Source organism: Manis pentadactyla, chromosome 8, assembly GCF_030020395.1.
Source record: "Manis pentadactyla isolate mManPen7 chromosome 8, mManPen7.hap1, whole genome shotgun sequence".
In the NCBI taxonomy this organism is placed as follows: domain Eukaryota; kingdom Metazoa; phylum Chordata; class Mammalia; order Pholidota; family Manidae; genus Manis; species Manis pentadactyla.
In genome coordinates this window covers 7,826,854-7,839,830 of record NC_080026.1, presented here as the reverse complement: position 1 = coordinate 7,839,830, position 12,977 = coordinate 7,826,854, and the positions used below count along the sequence as shown (strand labels likewise).

The window sequence follows — 12,977 nt, the reverse complement described above, 5'->3', positions numbered from 1 at the left end:
GAGGAGGGAATGGAAATGACTGTTTTCGGAGGGAGGAGGGAAATATTCTGGAGTTAGAGAGTGATCAAGGTTGCACAACTTTGTGACCATATAAAGAAAACATTGAATTTTATACTTTAAAAAGTAAATTTTATGGTATGTCAATTTTATCTCCATAAAAAAGGAGCCTGCCTGAGAAGAGGCAGCCTCACTGATAACAATGTTGTCTTATCAGCAGGTGATGGGTGGAGCCGCAGTATTCCCACGTGACCACCACGAGGGACAAGGTCTGGGCAGGGGGCAGCAGGGAGGAATGAGAGACTGGAAATCTTAAGACCCCCTGTGTTGTCTAAACTCCTCTAATGAACATGTATTACTCTTACAGTTCAAGGTGATACAGGGAAATATAGTGTACCCAGGTTTGAGACTAAAAAATAAAGACATCTTTCTTATCTACATTTGAGAAAAGAGCAGCAAAATGAATAAATTAAAATTACATTTCAATGCAATATTTTTCCCTTTAAAATGTGGAGGCATATGTAATACATATACAATGCATTAATGTTAGGCTTAGTATGCAGTGACAGCCCTTACGAAGATTTACTTCTGTATTTTAATATACTCATTAGTTCTTAAAGAGTGTAAGTTGGTAACAAGAGCACCATACTTGTAATTAAAGGCTGAGTTTGTTTTGTGCTTCTTATAGGTGTCATTGTTTTTTATTTAAGAACTTGGAAAAAGTATAAACCTAGTATATATTATCCACCCAAGCGCTAAGCATGGAGGGAGAAGACCAATCTTAATGATTTATAGACTTTTGAGTAGAAAATGCTCTTTCTGAAAAAAAAAAGTATTTGCCCATCATTACTAGCTTTCCTACAGCATCCTTTAAAACAGCCATTATTATATACAGGAAAAGTCAGACCCCAGAGGTTTGTTCCCACTGGAAATCCTGCGCTGTCTGTGATTTTCATGAGATTGCCCCTTCAAAAAAACGAATGTACTTACGCAAAAACAATGACAACAAAATCGAGCCAGTTCCATGGGTCACGAAGGAAAGTGAACTCTCCTACACAGAAGCCTCTTGCAAGGATTTTTACAAGCGATTCAAAAGTATATATTCCAGTAAAAGTGTACCTAGGCACAAGAATCCATTGGGATATGAAATATGAGAAGAAAACAGTACCATGTGAATCTTTGTAATTTATTTTTTTCTGATCAACCAAAGAAAGGCATGTAGTGTGGCCGTTAGTTTATGAATTCAGTCCATTAAACTGCAACATATGTCTTTCCAGGAATCTTAAAACATCCATATCAAAAACTCTTACAGAAAGCATTGGTATTTAAAATGTCTAAGAACATATGTATAAAATCTGCCTAGAAAATTCCTACTTTGCTTCTATCAGAAATAGACCCAAGGATAAGGACTATGTAAGATGTCTAACAGCAAACCAGAGCATCTGTGAAGTTCGTTCTTTTAGGAGAGACTGTAGCTTCTGATTATTCTAGCCTACTGCTGGCAGGTTAATACTGTGGAGGAGAAAAAAATAACTGAAAGAAAAGCAACTATATAACATGGGAAGAAGAACATCACAATTTCTATAGCTTCACTAACTTTCCAGTCAAAGGAAAGAATAAAAATGATAATACTCAGACAGTATTAAAATGTTATTTATTTCCACTTACTCTACATTCTTGGTCCAATCGGGAGGGTTACTCATGGTCATAAATATGCAGTTGGTCAGAATAGTGCACATGATAAGAATGCTGAATAAAGTAGCTTAGAATCAAGGAATATAAAAGCCCATCGCAGGAACCTTGACTATCTGGTAATGACACTTTTTAAATTGCAACTACTCTTCCTTAGAAGATAATCCTAAATGAGTTTGTAGGCTTGAAAAAAAAAATCTCTTTGAACAAAGGAGTTACAGAAAAAAGTAATCACCCCTAAAATGCTAAAATCGCTCTTCTCCCAATCTTCTCAGGACCTACACCAAATTATATTGAAATTGATAAACTAAAACCAGAGCCTTTGGGTACTAAAGGACTAAATCCATAAATAAAATAGGAAAACTACATTTTAAAGAATCATTGCCAGTAAGCATATAAAAAAGGATATGAGTGTACTAAAATCTTAATAGATATTCTTCTTAGAGGACTGAAAGGCGAGAGCACGTACAGAGCAGGTGTGGCATTGAAACGAAAGATCACTTTCCCTTTGTTCAGTACTATGAAAGTCTGCAGGAGTGAAAAGAACACAGTATGAAGCTGAAATCCAGAATTGCAGTCAGGCACATTAATATCAGCAGTTTACCCCTCCATGGGGTAGTGTCATACTAAGGCAACACTGGCATTAGACTCAAGCAACTGGTCCCCTGCTTCCGACGCAGCTGTCTATGTCGCATTGGTCCCTGACCTCCAAGTCGACATCTTCTCAGCAAGTTAAGAAGAGAACTATTTATGAGCATGTATTGCTTAGAACTCTGAAAATAGTGTCTTCTTTTTTTGATATCTCTTCAACCCTTGAGTCAGGAACCATAACAGTTTACAAAAAAGCTTCCTTCATCATGTCACTGTATTTCAAGCAAACCAAATAGAAAGCATCTGTCCCTGACATTCTACCATAACATTTTGAGAACTATAATACTTGTAGGCTATGTCATGATTAGCAGCAATGTTCCAGAGTATGAGTTCTTTCAAAAAAATAATTTCATAAATTTCAGGACTATGAGAGTTGGAAGAATTTTATTACCCAGTTCAATTTTCCTATTTAAGGCATAATATTAATCACAGCTAAAATTAAACAACATAAAATTAAATCACTTGCTACTTACTATCCACAGTAGTTTTTTTTTTTTTTTTTTTTTTGTAGATAATTATTTTTTATTGAAGGGTGGTTGACACACAGTATTATATTAGTTTCAGGTGTACAACACAGTGATTAAAGATTTATATACATGATAATTCTAGGTACCAGCTATCACCATACCAAGTTGTTACAATATTTTGACTATATTCCTTATGGAATACATTACATCCTGGTTACTTATTAATTTTACAATTGGAAGTGTGTACTTTTTTTTTTGGTGAGGGCATCTCTCATATTTATTGATCAAACGGTTGTTAACAACAATAAAATTCTGTATAGGGGAGTCAATGCTCAATGCACAATCATTAATACACCCCAAGCCTAATTTTCATCAGTCTCCCATCTTCTGAAGCATAACGAACAAGTTCTCACATGGAGAACAAATTCTTACATAGTGAATAAGTTACATGGTGAACAGTACAAGGGCAGTCATCACAGAAACTTTCGGTTTTGCTCATGCATTATGAAGTCTAAACAGTCAGTTCAAATATGAATATTCATTTGATTTTTATACTTGATTTATATGTGGATACCACATTTCACTCTTTGTTATTATTGTTTTTTTTTTTTTTCTTTTAATAATTATTTTTTACTGAAGGGTAGTTGACACACAGTATTACATTACATGAGTTTCAAGTGTACAACACAGTGGTAGAACATTTATATACATAATTCTAGGTTCCAGCTATCACCCTACCAGGCTGTTACAATATCTTGACTATATTCCTTATGCTATACATTACATCCCGGTTACTAATTTATTTTACCATTGGAAGTCTGTCCTTTTTTTTTTTTTTTTTTTTTGTGAGGGCATCTCTCATATTTATTGATCAAATGGTTGTTAACGACAATAAAATTCTGTATAGGGGAGTCAATGCTCAATGCACAATCATTAATCCACCCCAAGCCTAATTTTTGTCAGTCTCCAATCTTCTGAGGCATAACAAACAAGTTTTTACATGTAGAACAAATTCTTACATAGTGAATAAGTTACATAGTGAACAGTACAAGGGCAGTCATCACAGAAACTTTCGGTTTTGCTCATGCATTATGAACTATAAACAGTCAGTTCAAATATGAATACTCATTTGGTTTTCATACTTGATTTATATGTGGATACCACATTTCTCTCTTTATTATTATTATTTTTAATAAAATGCTGAAGTGGTAGGTAGATACAAGATAAAGGTAGAAAACATAGTTTAGTGTTGTAAGAGAGCACATGTAGATGATCAGGTGTGTGCCTGTAGACTATGTGTTAATCCAAGCTAGACCAGGGCAATAAAACATCCACGTATGCAGAAGATTTCTCTCAGAACGGGGGGGTGAGGTTCTAAGCCTCACCTCTGTTGATCCCCAATTTCTCACCTGATGGCCCCCCTGCGACTGTGCCTGTCTTAGGTTGTTCCTCCCTTGAGGAATCTTACCCGTCTCTGGCTAACCAGTCATCTTCCGGGGCCATACAGGGAAATGTAAAGTTGGTAAGTGAGAGAGAAGCCTTATTGTTTGAAATGGATAGCTTTTTACTTCTTTGCATATTTATGCCCTGTGGCTTCTATGCCCAGCATTTGTCTTGAGGTATCTTTACCACTTGGAAGAATTATGATACTCGGTAAATTTGATATGAGGCACGAATTCTATTTAAGGGTTGTAATTAGGAAGGAAGAAGAAAAGCTATGGAAGTAGCAGGCGGCAGAAAACCTGGGAAGATTGATTATTTCTTTGACATACCTTCTTGTAGAGTAACTTCAGCATGTACAGGTTTTAAGCTACTACTTAAATTGCGCACACACATTAACATAATAGGAGTATAGTTACATAACCAAAGCATACCTGTAATTACCAGCCATCTCCAGTGAAACCAAGAAAACCAGCTAGGCACCTTAGGCATTTGTGAAAACTTATCTATGATATGGTGGATATTGTCCAACTGAACTTGAACAGTCTGAGAGAAATCAGACAAATTAAAACAACCCATTCCTGGGGACTGTTCACATGCCATATGTTCTTTTAACAGTAAATAGTTTGTAGTTGTAAGACTTTGGAGCGCTACAATTTGCACTTCTCCAAATTCTTGGTTGAGTTCCAACAGTATAGATCCAGTCCAATTTTGTTGTTTTACTGTATGCACAGGCCAGCTTATATATCTCCTTCCTCATTCCCATGGCAGGTCCAGGAACTGGTGGGATGAGTGCATCTACAGCTGTAGCAGTGCGTGGATCTTTGTTGGGGTTTTTTGATGATCATCTTCTGGCATGAGTCTTCCAGAGAGTGCAGATGTTGGAAGTTCTTTTTCATATCATATCTTAGTTCATTTTCGGGGTAGCCCAATTAGGCTTTGATCCTCTGTATAAACACAAACAGACCCTTTGCCTACACTTTTATATGCCCTTTATACACTTGTGTAGAACTCGTTGGAGGTTACCACACAGGAACTGCCCTTTTTTTTTTTTTTTTTTTTTTGCTATCACTAATCTACACTTACATGACGAATATTATGTTTACTAGGCTCTCCCCTATACCAGGTCTCCCCTATAAACCCCTTTACAGTCACTGTCCATCAGCATAGCAAAATGTTGTAGAATCACTACTTGCCTTCTCTGTGTTGTACAGCCCTCCCTTTTCTCCTACCCCCCCATGCATGTTAATCTTAATACCTCCCTACTTCTCCCCCCCTTATCCCTCCCTACCCACCCATCCTCCCCAGTCCCTTTCCCTTTGGTACCTGTTAGTCCATTCTTGAGTTCTGTGATTCTGCTGCTGTTTTGTTCCTTCAGTTTTTCCTTTGTTCTTATATTCCACAGATAAGTGAAATCATTTGGTATTTCTCTTTCTCTGCTTGGCTTGTTTCACTGAGCATAATACCCTCCAGCTCCATCCATGTTGCTGCAAATGATTGGATTTGCCCTTTTCTTATAGCTGAGTAGTATTCCATTGTGTATATGTACCACATCTTCTTTATCCATTCATCTATTGATGGACATTTAGGTTGCTTCCAATTCTTGGCTATTGTAAATAATGCTGCAATAAACATAGGGGTGCATCTGTCTTTCTCAAACTTGATTGCTGCGTTCTTAGGGTAAATTCCTAGGAGTGGAATTCCTGGGTCAAATGGTAAGTCTGTTTTGAGCATTTTGATGTACCTCCATACCGCTTTCCACAATGGTTGAACTAACGTACATTCCCACCAGCAGTGTAGGAGGGTTCCCCTTTCTCCACAGCCTCGCCAACATTTGTTGTTGTTTGTCTTTTGGATGGCAGCCATCCTTACTGGTGTGAGGTGATACCTCATTGTAGTTTTAATTTGCATTTCTCTGATAATTAGCGATGTGGAGCATCTTTTCATGTGTCTGTTGGCCATCTGTATTTCTTTTTTGGAGAACTGTCTGTTCAGTTCCTCTGCCCATTTTTTAATTGGGTTATTTGTTTTTTGTTTGTTGAGGCGTGAGAGCTCCTTATATATTCTGGACGTCAAGCCTTTATCGGATGTGTCATTTTCAAAGATATTCTCCCATACTGTAGGGATCCTTCTTGTTCTATTGATGGTGTCTTTTGCTGTACAGAAGCTTTTCAGCTTAATATAGTCCCACTTACTCATTTTTGCTGTTGTTTTCCTTGCCCGGGGAGATATGTTCAAGAAGAGGTCACTCATGTTTATGTCTAAGAGGTTTGTGCCTATGTTTTCTTCCAAGAGTTTAATGGTTTCATGGCTTACATTCAGGTCTTTGATCCATTTTGAGTTTACTTTTGTATATGGGGTTAGACAATGGTCCAGTTTCATTCTCCTACATGTAGCTGTCCAGTTTTGCCAGCACCACCTGTTGAAGAGACTGTCATTTCCCCATTGTATGTCCATGGCTCCTTTATCAAATATTAATTGACCATATATGTCTGGGTTAATGTCTGGATTCTCTAGTCTGTTCCATTGGTCTGTGGCTCTGCTCTTGTGCCAGTACCAAATTGTCTTGATTACTATGGCTTTATAGTAGAGCTTGAAGTTGGGGAGTGAGATCCCCCCTACTTTATTCTTCTTTCTCAGGATTGCTTTGGCTATTCGGGGTCTTTGGTGTTTCCATATGAATTTTTGAATTATTTGTTCCAGTTCATTGAAGAATGTTGCTGGTAGTTTCATAGGGATTGCATCAAATCTGTATATTGCTTTGGGCAGGATGGCCATTTTGACGATATTAATTCTTCCTAGCCACGAGCATGGGATGAGTTTCCATCTGTTAGTGTCCCCTTTAATTTCTCTTAAGAGTGACTTGTAGTTTTCAGAGTATAAGTCTTTCACTTCTTTGGTTAGGTTTATTCCTAGGTATTTTATTTTTTTTAATGCAATTGTGAATGGAGTTGTTTTCCTGATTTCTCTTTCTGTTGGTTCATTGTTAGTATATAGGAAAGCCACAGATTTCTGTGTGTTGATTTTGTATCCTGCAACTTTGCTGTATTCCTATATCAGTTCTAGTAGTTTTGGGGTGGAGTCTTTAGGGTTTTTTATGTACAGTATCATGTCATCTGCAAATAGTGACAGTTTAACTTCTTCTTTACCAATCTGGATATCCACAGTAGTTTTAAAGAATAATATAAATAGAACCTCTCTTACAATATGCAATGTAACCATAGCATAATGAGTGACATTCTCCATGGCTTTGGTATTTGGTTAAAAAATTAAAAACCCAAACAAATAAACAGAAACAAGAACAAAATACTAAAAGAATCAAAGGAATTGGCTTGGAAATTATAAAGACCAAGTTCAAATCCTTCTTATTTTTCTGTAGTTGGGAGGCAAATGACTTGTGTTATCTAGAACACAGAGATTTGGTCTTATTGTTCTTGCTGAATCTGAATTTAAAATAAGTTTATGAGTGGGCTCCTGGTAATAAACATTTTTCACCAAACTGGGTATATAAGTTCAAGTATCCCACTTTTTAATCATATGTGGCAGTGTTCTCAAGAAAACAAAACAGAATCTATCATGTTCTGATGCCCTTTTGTATTTCCTGTCGTTTTCACTCTATAATTATACCTAAACATAACTTAACATCAAGTTCACTTTTATGCTGAAAATTAGTTTTAAAATTAATAGCTAGTCTTTGAGTACAACTATTTTGCTTTTTTAAATCCTAGTACACTGTGCCTTTTAAAATTCATTCATCCACTGTTTTCTACAATTGTGTAGTGAGCAACTAGGGTGTAAGAGGCAATGAAAGGGATTTAAACATAAACAAGGGATGAGTTTTGCATTCAAGGAACTTCCTAGAAAAGTGGTGAGAACACAATAACTCGAACACAATGCCAGATGTGAAGAGTGTCACACGGAGAAATACCAATGAAAGGAGTGTGAGAGTGAAGAGGAGACAGGGTCACGTGTCTGTCGGGATTAGCAGGGAGACTTCATGACATCATTGGAGCTCATCAGAACGTTACTACCTACTCTTGGCAAGGTCAAATTACCTTATGCTTGAAATTTATAAAAAAAGAACTAGTTTGCTATTTTTCAATTGAAATTCCCAATTCTCATTTGCATTAAAAGCTTCTTTAGGAATTAACACACACACCAAGGAGTTAATTACAAGTAGGAAAAACAGGTACCCCTATGAAATTTGGGGATCAGATGAGTCTTTTCAGTAAATTCTAAAATCCTACTAGCAAATGCATGGATGTGAAAGTCAAAATAAATTTGCTAATTTATTTAAGAATTTGTGGAACATAAAAAAATGATGGTCTCAGAGAGCACAGGCTTTGGAGTTAGGCAGATATGATTCTAAATATCACCTACTTTTAGCAGCTTGAAAGCTAGCATTTAGTGTCTGTGAAGATTTTAAGTTTTTGGTGCATTGTAAATTCTTAGTAAATGGTGGGAGCAGCTGCTCACATTACAGGCAGCATATAAAGCCCCAAGGACTGAAGGTAAGGAGAAAATGTACCTGTCCTCTTAACACGCAGAGCAGAGAATGACCGGCAATTTATTCTTTCTTAAAGACACAAAGTTTCACTTCTAATAAAGGCACTGCTTAATGCAATTTAAAAGCACTTACATATTCATCACACATCACGTAAAACTGAAACCCTAATTCCTTTCATTAGTCTATTAAGTGCTCTTTGTTTTAATAAAGCATTGCTAATTACACTTAAATATAAATAAAAAACCTAGACCCAGGTCAAATTAGGTAAGATTGGTTATCTAAGCAGTGGTTATAATGTAGCAGAAATAAAATTCTTTTTCAATTAGCATGAATAACAAGAAACACTGAGGAATCCACCCACAGAGAAGTCAACCCTGAAGGTGGAAGTGGAGGTCAAAACCTGTATCACGCATGTTTGAGGAGCTGGGCCAAGACTCAAAAACTCGGTAAGTGAGCGCTCTAAACCAAAAGTAAAAGCGCTGGTTATCCCTGTGATATTTGTTCACAATTTAATAGAGGACCTTCAAAGACAGATCTCTCTGTGTGATTTAGTCCTACCTGAACCGACCGCTGCAGGTAGTGGTCAGGGTTTTGATGTGCCTGGTGTCTGACATTGTTTGAAAGCAGCTGGGGCCAGGGCAAGGGGTTGCAGTCCCACTCTAAGGCTCTCCATTAAAGTCATCTACACATAGTTAAAATTACTCTATTAGTTAATAAGCCCATTATCTTCCATTCAAATACAAGCATTTTCTCCTTATCTCCCCTCACTTTATGCCATTATTAGTTTGTATTCTGACTTGGGGATTATTCCAGGATGCATCCTTTCCTCCTAAGAAGCTGCTGGTTAAGAAACATCCAGGCCCCCTTTGGAAATGGGAAATGTAGTAGGCTTCCAGGAAGAGCCAGGAATGTTTCAGGTTGAAGTAATAAGTAAAATGAGAAAGTTATTTTTTTATTTTGCTTGTTTCATTATTTACCCATTCATTATTCCATTCACTTTTGTAAAGTTGTTAGCACAGTGGTTGCTACACAACAGTAACTAAACTAAGAGACATTGCACAGTGGAGTACCTTAACAGGGAGTCAAAATAAATGTAAAAATCTACCACGAAACTTAGTATGTAACATTTTTCAAGTCAATTTCCCCAAGCCCTGTGTCTAAAAATTGGGCATTACTTCCTATCTCACCAGGTTGTGATATATACGTGTCTCACCCCTGGGCAAGTTCACAGAAAAACGATAGTTGAACGTTAGGGGTAAAAGGGTTTATACCAAGCTTTTAGTCTCAGGGTGGCCAGGTGGCAGGTCGGGTGCTGGAATCACATCTGCCTCTGCGGCGTTTGCGATCTGTCTCCTCCTCCAAGAGGAGCACTGGGCGGAGCTCTTTGTATAGTAACACCACAGTAATGGCTCATTGCCAAGGGTGTGGAAATGCCAGCCTAGCAGTAGCCCATCACATCACCAAGTAGTTTAGGGTCAGGTGAGGATCCTGGCCACAGGAACTTTCATTTCCCCTACAATATGTGTGCTGGTTTGTACAAAAAGTCTAGTGCCCGACACAGAGACCTTACTATCTCCTAGCACTCTCCCTCTCTGGGCCGGAATATCGATCAGCTCAGTAGGACATGGTGCGACGGTTCAAGGGCCTCTCAGGTCTTCTGCTCGCCACCGCAGTACTTCAGCTTGCTGAGATCTGGTATTAATGTAAAGCAAAATAACTAGGTATTGCTATTCATAGCGACTACCTCTGAAGCAGATGTGTTTCTACCATCCAAATGAACTTCACCACATTTTGTATTTCTCAAGACATTTCAGATATGTATTTTATTTGCCAGACTTTATTTACCAAGAGACAATAAGGATTAGATCAGCATGTCCATAACTTTCTCCAACATTGTCTCTTTGTCAAGTTCAACCTGGTTGTGTCTGCTACTGTGTCAGACATGACATTTCCTTAAATGCAATAAACCCTTTCCCAGCTCTGCTCCTCTCAGAATTAACTTCCAAAGGCCAACTTCCCCTCCTGTAGTGTGGAAAATATTGACACCATTTAACACTCATTTCTTCTGATGTGCCTACATTAACTTAGATGGACCAGGACTATTAAATCCACCCTGCTTGCCTCTCAAGTGTCAGACAAAAAGGCTTCTCTCCACTTCTCTGATGCAAATACATGACCTGTAGCTTGCACCTCATCTGTTAACACCAGAGAATAGCTACGTTCGTTACTCCAACCCTCTGCAGTTTTCTTTCTGACTGAGAATACTTCCTCTTTATTTTCAAAAGTACTCTTCATACCCTCTGTTAAAAAAGGTTTCAATTTATTTGGTGCCTCAAATGCCCATCTTTCTGGTAGAAAATTTATCTGCATGCTGTACCCACTTACTCTTTTTATTTGCTATCTACCTCTGTCTTGCTTTGATTTCCACCATCTAAAACAAACTGCCTACAAAACATTAGTGACTCATTCTCCTTGCTCACTGCAAAAGTCTTTCTCATCCTTAACTTTCTGGATGAATATCTGGACAAGATACTCACTTCCCTTCTTTTTTGAATAATGGAGAATTTACTGATTTATGCCCTACGTCTCTGACCATCTCAGGTGCCTCTTTCTCTCCAATACCCTAAATGAAGCAGCTCTCTGAACGCCATTATTAGTTAGGTGATCTTACATGTTCCCATGGAGGCAGCCGTCACCCCCGTGCACATACATTCTGGACATATCCCAGATCTTGCATCTCAAAGTGACAATTATTTTGTTCCTACCAGTATGCATTTATGTCAAGTCTGAAAAGGCAGAACACTATACTGAACACTTTTAAAAGATTAAGGAAATCAAAACAGATGCCAGTGAAAGAACCAGTTTTAATGAAAAAATTAGAAATAAGCACATATTCTAAACATCCTACATATGTACTTAATTGAACATTTTTGTCAGGATGTGGTTTCCCAATAAATTCCACTTAACCTCAATTTAAAATACCTCTCTGCACAAAAGCTGCGGAGATGCACCACTGCCATTGCAATAAACTCACTTTTTTGTCCGCGTAGTAGGGGTCCAGGTCTTCCAGGGGCTCTGACACCATGTCGGGAGGGATGTCCCCATAGATGAAGGGCAGCTGCTTGCCGGCCTCCAGGTCACCGCTTGGCTTTGGCCTTTCCTCCTCATCTTTCTTTTCTTCTCTGGGTTCCTTTGTTTTTCCTTCTGCGATACGTTGTTCAATGAGGGCAAGAGACTGTTTTGTGAAGAAGACAAAGCTCTGAGGTCTTGGGGGAGGCAACAGTGCCATCTTCTCATCCTGTATATTTTATCTCCCCTTCAGCTCCTTACATAAGAGGCCTAAAGTGGAAACAAACAAATACGGTCTTTAAGTGTTTGCCTGCCGGGGGATGGCATTAAAAATAATAGTAACAATAGTAATAAGTAAAAACAGATGTTTGGTTCCAAGTACAAGAAGTAATGTGTTTACAGAATTATCAAGTTGAATTAGCATTTATTGACTACTGTGTGCAAGGTTTATTTTTCATGCTCTCTAACTATCTTTATTAAAAAATGTGAAAATAATATCGTACAGCTTTTAAAGTACAGAAGTGACAACTTAATGAAAAACATTTTTTTAATTCCCTTTACTTTTCATCTGTATTCACTTTTAGTGCAATTCAATGCAATTTTCCGTGTTTAAAAGTCTTCTGACATGGATTCTAAGAGAGTCACTCTGCAGGGTCTCCTCTGATCACCTGATCCTCTTCTGCCTTACATCTCACATTACCTGTTCACACCCTCTGCTCCTCTCTCTTGGGGAAACTAATATCTGTGAAATGAAGTAGTGGAAGATCGCTTTACTTTATTTAACATATTTATATTTTCTTAAAATAAATACATATACCTTTATAAAGCAGAAAAAAAAATTCCAACTTGAATTAAAAATAATTTGGGAAAATGTTTTGGGAAGAACAAAGAAAATAAATTTGGGAAATATATGTGATAGATTCAATTGAAAAAGTAAAAAACCTAAATAGTATGATATGCATTTAAACTATGACTTCCCTAATTAACTTACATGTGTCTACAAAACTTAAAAAAACTACAAGAAAGAAAAAAACAAAATAAAAAATTCTGAGTTTCTATGTATTATTATTTTGTCACATTCTAAGAAAAAGAACAGGGAAAGAACAGTTCTTACTTTAAAAATAACAGACTCATTATTTCACCTAGTCGAGATA

General features: G+C 37.4%; 1 protein-coding gene across 1 annotated transcript in view; it reads right to left on the bottom strand.

Moving 5' to 3' along the window:
* SCN9A (sodium voltage-gated channel alpha subunit 9) overlaps positions 1-12,977 on the bottom strand; it is a 148,534-nt gene that overhangs the window by 85,758 nt on the left and 49,799 nt on the right. The window contains exons 2-5 of the mRNA XM_036884378.2: positions 11,789-12,093; positions 2,099-2,217; positions 1,666-1,755; positions 988-1,116 (exon numbers count right to left, since the gene is read on the bottom strand). Coding sequence (XP_036740273.2) covers positions 988-1,116; positions 1,666-1,755; positions 2,099-2,217; positions 11,789-12,043 — 593 coding nt within the window. The 5' untranslated portion in view covers positions 12,044-12,093. The remainder of the gene's footprint in view (positions 1-987; positions 1,117-1,665; positions 1,756-2,098; positions 2,218-11,788; positions 12,094-12,977) is intronic.